Source organism: Rutilus rutilus (assembly GCF_951802725.1).
Source record: "Rutilus rutilus genome assembly, chromosome: 15".
NCBI lineage: Eukaryota > Metazoa > Chordata > Actinopteri > Cypriniformes > Leuciscidae > Rutilus > Rutilus rutilus.
This window is the reverse complement of record NC_140220.1, coordinates 2902428-2916933: the sequence shown is the minus strand read 5'-3', so window position 1 is coordinate 2916933 and position 14506 is coordinate 2902428. Positions and strand designations below refer to the sequence as shown.

The following is a 14506-nucleotide window of genomic DNA, read 5'->3' as shown; positions in this document are numbered from 1 at the left end:
AATTATTTGATTAATTTATTTTTAAACACTGTATGATCATTATTTCAGTGCATTCTCACTCATTCTCGTCTCTTTAAACCGGCTTCACCGAACTGTCTCCTGATTGGCTGTCAATGACATCACCCTGCGCTTCCGCACGCGCCGCTCGCGCCGCTCGCGCTCCTCCTCTTTCTGGGCCATCAGCGCATGACTATCGTCAGTGCGGGGCTTCATTGGTTCAGCATCGTGTCAGTCTGAAGTGATACTAGTGCGGACCCGCTACAAACTCCAGCTACATCAGTGAGGAGAGAGCAAAGCAGGACGGGAGGAAAATGTTGCGGGTCTTTAGCGCCGGTACCGGCTGGACGGCTCAGACTGATCGATAACTCACCAAACACATCGGAAGAAACAAGACATAGCTGAGAAACGCGCTAAATGTAAGTCTAATGCTCATATTTAACTATGAAGAGTTGTCTGAATTGCTGAGCATAAGAGTACACACAGTCCCACCCATAATATAGACGTATATGATGTGCTTTTAACTGTAGGAAACCTCATATTTGACAGAGATGCTTATAAAATGCCAGTTTCCCCTGAAATCAAACTTAATTTCCGTGCATTACTCAGTGTTATCATCATATCAGTCATGTGTGAGGCTGTAGTTGTGATGTCTTGACAGCTTCTGTGCTGTGCAAAGAAAATGATCTGCAAATTGCATGCATTGTCACCGCATGAAATAATGATGATGTCTAGCCATAGATGCAGAAGCTTTTCATATTTTATTCCCAGCACGTCCACATGCTGTGTTTGGGAATGGGCTGTGTGTGTGTGCTCTTTTGAATTTAATGGGGTCAGCTATTCGGTCTTGTACATTGAGAGTCTCGTGCACTTTTGAGGATCCAGATTCAGAACATGTAGATTTCAGTGCAATACTTCATTCTCAGAAGTTCTGCACGTCTCCTGCCAGTGTTTCAGGTCATTTAAGTGTAAAACTCTGGACAGCCGTTCTGTAGGTTTCCCCTATAAATCAGTGCAGGTTCAGGCGGGCCTGATGAGGACAGACTATAGGGGTGTAACAATATATCGCAATACAAAAATACTACAATATATATCGTGGATAATTCACCCAAAATAAAATAAAATCTGTGTGAGGGAAAAATTCAAGTTTTTAGAGATTTAGTGTCAGTACTGCATTAAACTACTATATATAATGTTGAATATAATGTATAATAATGCAATGGGGGGATATTTGTGGGTCCTGATAATGCCAAATGTCTGTTACCAGTAAAAAGTGGCCGACATTATTTTAAATATATCGTCAGTGAAAGAGTGCAAGCATTCGTCTAAAATAATTATGTATTTTCAGCTTCAGAATCATGAATGTTTTTATTCTGGTGTCACGTGTGTCCTGTGCTTTGGGTTTCCAGCATTTTTACATTTTTTGTAGTTATGTTTTGTGCCTTAATTGTATAGGACAGTAGAGATTTTTGACAGGAAAGCGAGGGGAACGGGATCGGCAAAGGACCTCGAGCTGGGAATCGAACTCTGGTCGCCAAAGACATATATCGGCGCTGACCACGAGGCTATCGGCGCCGCAAGCCTATTCATTTACACCATTCATTAATACCAAATTTATCATTTTAATCAACAGTACATTTTTTGTTAACTTTTTATCATATGTCTGTCGGAGTCGCAATATCGCAATAATATCGAATCGTGATATGAGTGTATCGTTACACCCAGGGTTTGAAACTAACACCCGCCGGGTTACTTATGTTCACTCACTTTGCTGGGGAAGTTCATGTAATATGTAATATGTAAATAAATTGTAATATCTGGCTTACTTGAACATGCCCGTCACTATGTAAACAATAACGGCGCGCTTGTTCATTTGCATTGAAGCAGTAGCGAAGATTAAAAAGCATTTGATTTACAGAAAAGACTGTTATTTTCCTACATCCTACTTTTTTTCTTATTTCTTTTTCTTTTCTTTTTTTTATATGTTCTTTGTCCTGTATTGATCTGTCCACCTAAAATACAATTTTGGTGATGAGGATGAAAGAGGAAGGGAGGAGATGGATGACAGAATTTTGTTTAAATATGAAATAAATACAAAATGAAATCCAAATTTTATATATTTTACATATATAAAGACTCTCTCTCTCTCTCTCTCTCTCTATATATATATATATATATATATATACACACAAACATACATATACACACACATATATGTACACACATATAAGATGTGACGTAGTTAATCTGGGTTATTTCATCTTCTTTTTTTCTTTTTCTTTCTTATTTTGGGCTAGTAGAAGTTCTGAAGTGGCCGGTAACTTAAAAATGTAGTAGCCAAATTGGCCTGTGAGTGAAAAAGTAAGTTTCAAACCCCCCCTAGTCCAGACTGTCCGTCCCACGACGATGCATCTGATCTGTGTTGTGTTCCTCAGATCGTCTGGTCGTCTGAGTTCTCCGTGGTCTCTCCATGCCTCCGTCTCCTCTAGAAGACAGGATTGTGGTGGCGCTGCCAAGGCCTTTACGCCCTCAGGACCTCGGACTGCGCCGGGACACCAGCTCCCTGGAAGAAGCCATCGAGGTGAAGATCCAGGACACCAAGCTTTCGTATATGCCCTCGTCCAGCGGCTCCACGCGCTCGCTGACGTGTGGATGCAGCAGTGCCAGCTGTTGCACCGTGACCACCTACGAGAAAGACGTTCGGGTCAGCGCCAGCAGTCCTAACTTAAACTCTGGCGTCGGATATGGCGTTCACGTGCCGGTGGGACACGGGAGTGCGCCGAGTCTCACCTCAAGCTTGATTAGGGGAGGCATGCGGGTCATCCACCCTAACGAACTCGCTAAGAAGCTCACGCAGTGCCCGCTGGGACACCCGATCGGCCCGGTTCCCGTCATCATCGACTGCCGACCGTTCACGGAGTTCAACAAGAGCCACATCCGAGGCGCCGTGCACATCAACTGCTCGGATAAGATCAGTCGTCGACGGCTCCAGCAGGGAAAGATCACGGTGCTGGATCTCATCTCCTGCCGACACAGCAAGGACTCCTTCAAAGGGATTTTTTCGAAAGAGTTGGTGGTGTACGATGAAAGCACGGTGGATCCGGGGCGGTTGACGCCCTCGCAGGCCCTGCATGTGGTTCTGGAGTCGCTGAGGAGGGAAGGCAAGGACCCCGTCGTGCTTAAAGGTTAGTTGCTGATGTTGTTGAGAGTGTTGAGGAACATTTCGATCATTCGAATGCTTTTTCTTACGACATCTGAAAATCTTCTTAAAGGGACAGTTCACCTAAAAATGAGAATTCTGTCAGTAATTACTCTCCCTCATGTTGCTCCAACCCCGTAAGACTTTCGTTCATCTTCGGAACACAAATTAAGATATTTATGATGAAATCTGAGAGCTGTCTCACTCCTCCATAGGCTTCTAGGTAATTGAAACTTGCTGGCCCAGAAAAGTTAGTAAAGACATCGTTAAAAAAGTCCAAGTAACTACAGTGGCTCAACCTTAAGTTTATCAAGCGACGAGAATACTTTTTGTGCGCAAAAACACCCAAAAATAACGACTTTAAGCCAGAAGCGTAGCACTTCAGGGTTGTACTTCAGAACGTAGGCTCACTATTGGCCAGCATCACACACATGACCAGTGTCGGCCAACAGTGAAGCGCTGCGCTGTTACACTACGTGAACTCACTCAGAGAAACACAGAAGAAAATGAAGAGTTGAATAAAGTCGTTATTTTTGGCGTTTTTTGCGTACAATGTTTTACTGACAGAATTTTAATTTTTGAGTGAACTGTCCCTTTAAAGGTAAGTTGCTGTTGTTGAGAGTGTCATTCGATCATTCGAATGCTATTTCTTCCAACATCTGAAAGTCTTATTAAAGAGATAGTTCACCTAAAAATGTTAATTCTGTCATTATTTGCTCACCCACAAACCTGTATGAGTTTCTTCTTTCTGCACACAGGAAGATATTTTGAAGAACCAAGAACTAAAGAGTTGTTGGACCCCATTGATCTCCATCGTAGAAATACAAAAAATAATAGAAATAGAACATATCAAAATAGAAGAAAGAAACTCACAGGTTTGGAACAACTCATTTTTGGGTGAACTACCCCTTTAAGAAAGAAGGTTAGGATAAGAATGAGAATTTTAAGAACCTTAAAAAATTAAGGCGATGCCATTAAAGAACCATTTTTGGTTTCCCGAGCAGTTCTTAAAAGAACATTTTAATAATCTTAAGAATCTTTTTTCACTCTAAAGAACCTTTTGTGGAATGGAAAGATTCCATGGATGTAAAATATTCTTCATGAAACCTACGATGCCAAAGTAAAGAACCTAAGTGTAGTTCTTGACAATGAAAAAGTTGTTCTCAAATATTTAAAGGTTTACATAATAAGTACATCTTTTTTTTTTCTTTTTTTTTTTAAAGAAGAAAACTGAAGACAATGGAGGATATCCTAACTTTAAGATGTGACTTACGATGTTTTTAAAGTAAATTACTTTCAGGAATTCAAATTGTTCTTAAGTTTTGTCTATATATTAGAACATTTTGTACTATTCTCGTAAGTTAAAAAATAGCAGTAAAGAGGAATTCTGTTCTTAAGAATTGTTTTGTTGAATCCAAGCCCTGCGTTTGTGGAGCCCTTTTACTTTCACAGACAGTCATTTGAGTCTTGCAGAACCAGAACTAGCTGAACATCTTCACTTCTAGAATGACTCGTTATTTAACGCCTACTTTTTGTTTCACTGGCATATGATCTACTCTTCAAACATCAATCTGTGCTCTCAGAGATGATGGCACCCTGTCAGACATGCCTCTGCTTGGAATTTTTTTAAGCAACGCTTTTGAATAATCAAACGGGATTTTTACATTATAAATTTTTTAGCGTAATCTCGGGTTTTCTTGTTGCGTGTTTGCCACCGTTTAGCCTTGACTGTTTGTCTCCTACACTACCATTCAAACGTTTGGGGATATTTATATATAGATGTAGATAGATAAAGAGAGATAGAGAGAGAGATACTTCAGCAAGAATGCATCAAAAGTAACAGTAAGACGTTTATGATATTACAAAAGTTACATAAATGCTGTTCTTTTGAACTTTCTACTCATCAAAGAACCCTGGAATAAATGTATCACAGTTTCCACAAAAACACGAGGCTGTTTTTAACATTGATAATAATCATAAATGCTTCTTGAGCATCAAATCATCATATTAGAATGATTTCTGAAGGATCATGTGACACTGAAGACTGGAGTAATGATGCTGAAAATTCAGCTTTGATCACAGGATATAAATTACAGTTTAACATATATTCACATAAAAAATGGTTATTTTAAATTTTAATAATATTTCACAATTTTTACTGTATTTTTGATCTAATAAATGCAGCCTTGGTGAGCAGACGAGACCTTTAAATGACATTGTGCCTTTTGCTTAATTGTATAATATGCGTCCTTACTCCAGTCTTCAGTGTCACATGATCCTCAAAGTGATGCTTTTTTTTCTCTCTTCTTTTTTCTGTGACATTGTAAAGCACACTGGTCAACTTGTGTTGTTTTAATTGTGCTATGTAAGGAATAATATTCGCTATAACAACCGCCTCGCTCTACATTATCCCGCTTATTACATGGCTACCTACCAAATAAATCAATAATTTGACACAAAATATTGATTTAAAAAGGAGTTTATTGATTTTAAACGATTGTATTGCTTCCGCTAAAGAAAATAGTCCGTTACGTCTCTACGGTTAGAATCCTGCGTCCATAGCAACGCTCTGTTTTTCATGGCAACGGTGTGTTATACTTCGCAGCGGATTGTTATCAAGAAATAACACACCGCATTCTACATTAGAATTCAACCAAGCCATGTAATAAATAAAAATAAAGTTGCTATTGCTATTTGATTCATCTTGTTGCGTTAATAAGGCTGATGTAGAACGCTAAATGGTTTGCTATACATCAACCATGTGTTCTGCATCAACACAGAAGCCAGACAGTACAGTAGATCGGTTACTTCTACTCTTGTGTGTCGAGTATTTGCATGTCCCTGATCTCTCGCTGCGAGGGCCATGTGCTCCTGTGATCTCTGTTAGCAGCGCTTCAGTCTGTTGCCGTGTTTCTCCATGTTTGGCTGGTGTGGAGAGTCAAGGGACGGTGGCAGAGCGTGTCTGTCTTCTGACGTCTTGTTGAAAACCTCATAGATCTGCTCCTAAACCCAGTGCTGTCCGCAGAGAGAGAATCATAAATACATTATTTTAAGGTATATTAAGGTAGGGAGCAACATTAGGGCTTTTATAAGTTACTGTGTTTTGGCCAAATTGTGCATATCTGTTGTTGCATATAAGATGATCCCAGAAGGCAATCCGCGACGAAATCCAAGATGGCAATGGCAATTTTATTTATATAGCACTATTCACTATTACCAGAGTTGACCAATAACACAAGGATAAAAATACAAAGCAGTAAAGCATAACATAGCATAATAAACATGCGGCAAATATGGACAAGAGTGCTTCAACCAGAATTAAACACCTTATTAATGGTAGATTAGCCTTATGATGATAGATGAGTCCATAGAAAGGTCACACAGAAATATTTGCTTTCATTCAGTTTGTATCCTTATTTTTTACAAATAAACCAACATTTTAATTGCATATGTAGTGTTCTAAAAAGGCTCTATCCCAGCTGCTATGGGCAGATCACAGGTTTCGGAGCGGAGCCGATGTGCCAGCGTGTGTGTGTGCAGACATTAGGACTCTAGAGAGCTAGGACTCTGTCGACTTCTAAGGCAACAGCCTGAAATTGAATCTTGAAAGTGACTTATTTGGAACGTTCTTCATAGGCTTCAACTAAAGACGTAGCGCTAAGCTAAGCTACTGACACAGTGCTCTAATTCTCTAACAAAATGACCTAAAATGCAGTGTAAGTGGCTTTGGATAAAAGGGTCTGCCAAATGCAAACTGTTATGTTATGTTATGTTATGTTATGTTATGTTATGTTATGTTATGTTATGTTATGTTATGTTATGTTATGTTATGTTATGTTATGTCATGTTATGTCATGTTGCGTTGTGATGTATGTTGTCATGTCATATCATGTTTGTTATTAATTATGTTATGTTTGTTGTTTTATGTCATGTTATGTCATGTTTGTTATTTTATGTTATGCATTTTAATTTATAATACCTAATTTAGTAATATACACTCACCTAAAGGATTATTAGGAACACCATACTAATACTGTGTTTGACCCCCTTTCGCCTTCAGAACTGCCTTAATTCTACGTGGCATTGATTCAACAAGGTGCTGAAAGCATTCTTTAGAAATGTTGGCCCATATTGATAGGATAGCATCTTGCAGTTGATGGAGATTTGTGGGATGCACATCCAGGGCACGAAGCTCCCGTTCCACCACATCCCAAAGATGCTCTATTGGGTTGAGATCTGGTGACTGTGGGGGCCATTTTAGTACAGTGAACTCATTGTCATGTTCAAGAAACCAATTTGAAATGATTCGAGCTTTGTGACATGGTGCATTATCCTGCTGGAAGTAGCCATCAGAGGATGGGTACATGGTGGTCATAAAGGGATGGACATGGTCGGAAACAATGCTCAGGTAGGCTGTGGCATTTAAACGATGCCCAATTGGCACTAAGGGGCCTAAAGTGTGCCAAGAAAACATCCCCCACACCATTACACCACCACCACCAGCCTGCAACAGTGGTAACAAGGCATGATGGATCCATGTTCTCATTCTGTTTACGCCAAGTTCTGACTTTACCATCTGAATGTCTCAACAGAAATCGAGACTCATCAGACCAGGCAACATTTTTCCAGTCTTCAACTGTCCAATTTTGGTGAGCTCGTGCAAATTGTAGCCTCTTTTTCCTATTTGTAGTGGAGATGAGTGGTACCCGGTGGGGTCTTCTGCTGTTGTAGCCCATCCGCCTCAAGGTTGTGCGTGTTGTGGCTTCACAAATGCTTTGCTGCATACCTCGGTTGTAACGAGTGGTTATTTCAGTCAAAGTTGCTCTTCTATCAGCTTGAATCAGTCGGCTCATTCTCCTCTGACCTCTAGCATCAACAAGGCATTTTCGCCCACAGGACTGCCGCATACTGGATGTTTTTCCCTTTTCACACCATTCTTTGTAAACCCTAGAAATGGTTGTGCGTGAAAATCCCAGTAACTGAGCAGATTGTGAAATACTCAGACCGGCCCGTCTGGCACCAACAACCATGCCACGCTCAAAATTGCTTAAATCACCTTTCTTTCCCATTCTGACATTCAGTTTGGAGTTCAGGAGATTGTCTTGACCAGGACCACACCCCTAAATGCATTGAAGCAACTGCCATGTGATTGGTTGATTAGATAATTGCATTAATGAGAAATTGAACAGGTGTTCCTAATAATCCTTTAGGTGAGTGTATAATGTTGTATTTTATATTATATAGTAATATGATCATTAATAATGTTATAATTAATTATGGAGATTATATAATACAATTATAAGATATTATTATAATACCTTATTTTATATTTATTATATAAATATGTGTGTTTGTGTATTTTATATTATATAGTAGTGTATATATAGTAATTTAATATAATTAAGAAGTTATATTATAATAGTAGTATTATAGTATAATTAATTAATATTATATATATTATAAAATGGAAATTAACATTGTTATATTATACAATTCTAAGATGTAATCCTACTCATTATAGTTTATAATACCTAATTTAATTATATATAATGCTGTATTTTATATTATTATTTAGTAATATTATAATGAATTATAATGAATATTAATCTAATTAATAATAAGCTATTATTATAATACCTAATTTAATTATATATAATATTGTAGTATAGTAATATATTATATCATAATTAATAATGTTATAATTAATTATAAATAAGATTATATTTTATAAATTGTATGATGTAATTATGCCTAATTTAATTACACATTAAATTATTAATTATTTTATATGAATAATTCTGTAAATTAGTTTGTGACAGCATACTTTTCACATGTAAGCACTGAATTAGTCTCGAATGAATTGCTTCACTGAGCTTCTCGCACTGCATTCTGGGATTGCTCTCTCTGGGAAGGTTACATGCGATGCTAATCGCCTCTTTCATTCTCGTTCGCTGTGTGCGTGTTATCGAGGAAATCACGGCTCTTGCAGGACGCTTGAAGATAACAGCGGTGTGTGTGAGAGACTGAAACGCCACGGATTTAATCATTCCTCCATCAATCAAGAGGATCTTGGGAATTTTCATTTTAGGTCTTGAACTTTCAGAAGGGTTTAAAAACAGAGAAAAGATCTCAGTGTAACGCGACTTTGCTGTTTGTAATCATTCAACACATCATGTGGCGTTTGCCAGTTTGTGAATGACAGACTTTCAGAACATCTGAGCAACCAAATGTTGCTTGTGTAATGCAATGCTGTATCCATGCAGACATTTGGCAGTGTGTGTGTGTGTGTTTTCTAGTGGAGCGTGCTGTGGCTTCATGCTCTAATAACTATTGCTCATTGAGGATAATCATTTGAACAAAGCCCTCATCTTAAAGGAAACCTATTATGTAAAATTCATATTGAACATGTGTGCAGTGTGTGAACAAAACCACCATTTTGTGCCAAAATCCCTTCCACCGTTTGTTATTTGCCCCAGAAATCATAAGTGTGTCACGTCACATTGCACAGGCCCCGCCCACGACTGCTGACAGACTCCGCCCTATTAGCGTAAACCCCGCCCCTCAGTGAGCTGTACACCGTCTGCCATGTTTATCTCCTTGCCAGAGCATTTAACAGCTTAAATTATTTTCTGTTTTTCTTTTGTTGTTTGATTCATTTTAACAGCATGTATGACAGTAGGGACTGTATATTATATTATATTATGCTGCTTTAATACACATCTAATATACGCATGCGATTTCTTTCCCTGCTGTTTACGTTCACAGATATAACCGGCTGTGTTTATGTGAACTTTGTGTGTATTTGACAGTGTAAGTGGAATAAGAGGTGAAAGAGAACTAATACTCACGGGAAGCGCCGTCTGACATCCAGCTTTCTGTGTGTGTGTGTGCTCAGAAAACCAGTTATCAGAAGTTTAGACTGATATGGCTTTAAAACGCATGCAGATAATAAACGTTCATGATTATAAAGAACTACAATGTCACATGAGCGTGAACGTTATGGAGATTATAATCAAAACCATACAGATGTGTTAGTTTTTGGCAGAGTATCCGAGGCACGGGCTGTACAGGCTCCGCCCTCTTCTGTAAAGGGGGCAGAGCAGCATCTAATTTGCATTTAAAGAGACATGCACAAAAACAGCGTGTTTTTCCTTCCACTCTAAAATGGACATTTATATAATCATATAATACATTATCTGTGGGGTATTTTGAGCTGAAACTTCACAGAAACATTCTGGGGACACCTTATATTACATCTTGTAGAAAGGGGCATAATAGGTCACCTTTAAATTGTAACTTTGAAGAATTTCAGCCCGCTTTGTATAGTTACAGTGTCGGCAGTATATGTAAATGAACAATGTTTACTCGTTCTCCGTGTTAACCGGACCGAGAAATTTACATTTACTTGTCAGCAAAAAACTTTTGACAGCTCAGGGGCTTTTGTGAAAACTCAACTCTCGAATCCCCGACCACAGACAGTCAGATCGACAGAGGGTTATTAACAGAACAGTTATTGTAAAGGTATGTTTATTACTCTTTAAACAGCATCATAGTGAAAATGGATCTCTATGGCAACAGATTTCCATGCATGAGGAAGAACTGACAAGAACGGCAAAGATGCGTTTTCGTGGATCGGCTGAGTACAGGTTTTAACCTCTCTCAACCACTTCCAGAGGTAGACGAAAGCGCATTAGACCGGATTGCTTTCATAGTGTAAACGCTCTTGTGATCGAATGTGTTCGAACAGCCACAAAAGAAAAACTCTTACTGCACTAATGCGTGAACATTACGGGAAGAGCTCTAGCCAGACGGGATGTAAACTCTGTCGGATGGAGACCCAAGTTTGGTTTGAAGATGAAAAAACTACCAAACACAATGTTCTCTCTCCATTCCTGGTGTCTAAGGGCCCTTTCACACCTACCTTGTTTGGTCCGGATTTTCAGACTTTTCAGTTTGATCCGAATCAAAATTACAGGTGTGAATCCTCCCCCAGACCACGATCCGGAGCAAACAGACCAAATTTGGTCCGACGAAAAGAGGTAGTCTCGGTCCGGATCAAACTGAACAAAGGTTTGGTTCGTTTCTCGCGTGAACGCATTTTCTGTATGGTTCGGACTTTCAGAACATTTACAGGAAGATCCGGTGGTTCCCGCGTAGCCTAAACAACTGAAGAAGAATATTTATGTGCAGTCCTGCCCACAGCGTTTCTTCCAGCTGATTCACACACACGCACACACACACACACACATTTGTCCTGCGTCCTGCTGGCGACGAAAAAATGTTCGCACAGCAAGGACGTTCATTTGGCAAATGTGAGCTAGCCTTGAGTATAGTCGGTGCTGCAGGGAGTAATGCCGTAATAATAACAGTATAGTGGCAACGATATGCGTCTGTTCATTCCTGTCAAAGTTTCCCGCCGAACTGACAACACGCTGACGTCAGACGCACGTCCGTTTACAAACCAATCAATGTCGAGATGCAGCCCACATAGATTATGACGACAGGACGCAAGTACATCATGTAAAGTTCTGTAGTGCGCTCGCATAATTGCAATGTGAAACCAAACCAAAACTAACCGAACATATAGACCTTCTGTAGCCCCGCCCCTTTTCAGCGCTACGCTCGTTGTCTTTTGTCTTCCGGTCTGTATTTTCACAGCGATTTTTCGTGTTTATTAATGAACGGCTCGTTTTAAAATCTTCCCGATCGACCGACATTTGTTAAGTCATCTGCTTTAAACATCACAGTCCTCATGATAACTTTCGTTAACTTTACACTCAGTAAATCCACTTCAAAAGCTAATTACTCCTGGACACAGCAGCGCCATATAAATATACAGAGCGACCGCAAAAACGGAAGTTAAAAGACAGTATTCTAATGATGGCGGCGCCCTCGTTTCTCTGGTGCATAAGGTCTATACAGTGTATCAAAACATGACCTTTGGTTCTGACCTTGGTGTGACTCTCAGGTGTGAAAACGCCCTAACACACACACTCAGCGTTCGGCTGCTCTTGAGGCTGTCAGAGCAGAAACTAAAGCTGATGCTCTCCGTGTGTTTTTCTGCCGTCTCCAGTCATGTTGTTCATATGTAAATTGCCCGAGCCTTTTTTCCTCCATTAGATCGAAAGATCTGAAAAAATCCATACATTTACTCGCCCATAGACCCCTGCCCTCGAAGAAATCAGGACAGAAGTGATTGAAAGTGGACAAAAGAGACAGATTATAAAACCCGAATGTGTCTCCCTCGTCTACTTGCGAACCGATCGACTGAAACGCATCTTAACACCAGGTGTGAACAAGGCCTCAGATTCTTTGCAGGCTTTACCCGCTGCCTACAACTCCCTGGATCCTCCACTGAAACCGAAAGTAACTCACTCCCGCTAAACGTTTACTCGTACTGCGAACAATGCAAGTCGACACCATTATAACTTAGTTTTCTAAGAGGTATTTCCAACTAAAGCAAGGCAGTGTTAGACTCTGGTCAAGCGTATCCATAGCAGACTGGTGGGCGTGGCCTTGGTCGACGGCAACATGCCCAGTGCATTATGGGTGTTGAAGTTTTCTTACCTAAATAGTAAAAGGGAAGACAACAACTTTTTTTTTCCCTTGTTTTCTTAAGTCAGGTAGCAGATTTAATTTTATTTTCACCTTTCCACTGTATAGTCAGACAAGTTTTTAATGGAAAGCCCATTTTGTCAGTGGTGAAGTCCTTTAAGTATTACATTATATTATAGCTAATGATAAAGTTTAAGTATTGGAATAGCTTACATGTTAGGGATGCTGACTCTGTACATGTTTTTCAAACACACCTTAAGACACATTAGTTTGCCGTGGCGTATTGTTCTTTCTGATGATAGTTTTTAATAATTGTTTTTACTATTGTATTATTCTGTCTTTTTACTGAGATGATGTAAAGCGCATTGGTCAACATGTGTTGTTTAATAAAATAAAAGTGGCATTGACATTGACATTATTGAGGACCTGTTGAGGAATATCACTTGCAAACTTCCTTTGCCAGGCAGACGTTGTAGAGGTTTTGAAAGTGCTTTTCAGATAAACTTGGATGGGAGATCTTTTTCAGTCTGGCTCTTTTAGAAACGATATCAGTGGGTTTCTAAAAATGAACAAGAGTTGAAGGTGCTTTCCTGCATGCGGTTAATGAGAGATTGTGTCACCGCAGGAACCCCCTTCTGTCTCAGTGTAGTGATAATCAGATGATGAGGATGAGGAGGATGATGATGAATGAGAGGCAGGTTAACAGGTGCGACAGGTTTCACATTTGACTAACTGAAATTTAACAGACTATAACTTCACACCCTTTATTCATCTGATGTACGTTAGCGGAGGAAGTGCAGATGTCCAGTATGACAGGTTAAACATTTATTAGAAGTGTGTTTGCTTGTTTGCTGATGTTTGTTCTCTGTCATGCGTTACAGCTGTTGTTTGCTGAGAGCTCAGGGTTTTCCAGCCAGTATGAAAGCTTATAAACATAACTTGGAAAATGGAGATTATAATCATAAAATAAGATATAAAAATGCAAATTATAGACATTTATATTATAAAATGGAAATAGAGATATTATATTATGTTATATTATATACTTATATAATACTAATAAATAATACCTAATGTAATGATATATAATGTTGTATTCTATAGTATATAGTAATATTATGATTCATATTTTTTAACTCATTATTAAGTATTATAAAATGGAAATTAGATTGTAATAAGACATAATTATTATATACAAATTATTATCAGAAATGTCTAATAATAATATATAATGTTGTATTTTTTGTTGTATAGCAATATTATAATTTATATTTAATATCACAATTAATATAATATTAAGTATATAATGTAATTATAATTATATAATTTTAATTCAAATTAATAATGTTTTAAATAATTATCGCTTTGTTTAAAAGTGTCTGCTAAATGCTCGAATGTAAATTATAGAGATTATATTATAAAATGGAAATAGAGATATTATATTATGTGATATATACTTATAATAATAACAATAATAATTTATAATACTTGATATAATATGCTGTGTATATATATATATATGCGCAATTTCTGTCATATTTTTATCCATGTTTCTTAAATGTGAATTTATGACCTAATATAACATGTGATAGGCACTGACGGTCTCGGGAGATACTATTATTCATTCATGCAAATAAGACAGATCTGTCACAAGATCTGGAATTTATTCAACCTGAAATGCAAATTGCATGCAAATTTTTAAGTGTGTGTGTGTGTGTGTGTGTGTGTGTGTGTGTGTGTGTGTGTGTGTGTGTG

At 38.5% G+C, this 14506-nt stretch overlaps 1 protein-coding gene across 3 annotated transcripts in view; it reads left to right on the top strand.

Moving 5' to 3' along the window:
• The first annotated feature begins 205 nt into the window (after positions 1-205).
• dusp10 (dual specificity phosphatase 10) overlaps positions 206-14506 on the top strand; it is a 21171-nt gene continuing 6870 nt past the window's right edge. For 2 of the 3 annotated variants that reach the window (XR_014630013.1, XM_084433185.1), the window contains exons 1-2: positions 212-416; positions 2433-3182. Coding sequence is in view for 1 of the 3 variants with exons in the window: in XM_084433185.1 (XP_084289311.1) it covers positions 2468-3182 (715 nt within the window). In the remaining 2 variants the exon portion in view is untranslated. Of the gene's footprint in view, positions 417-2432; positions 3183-14506 lie in introns of all 3 variants that reach the window. The other variant, XR_014630014.1, reaches the window with a different exon arrangement.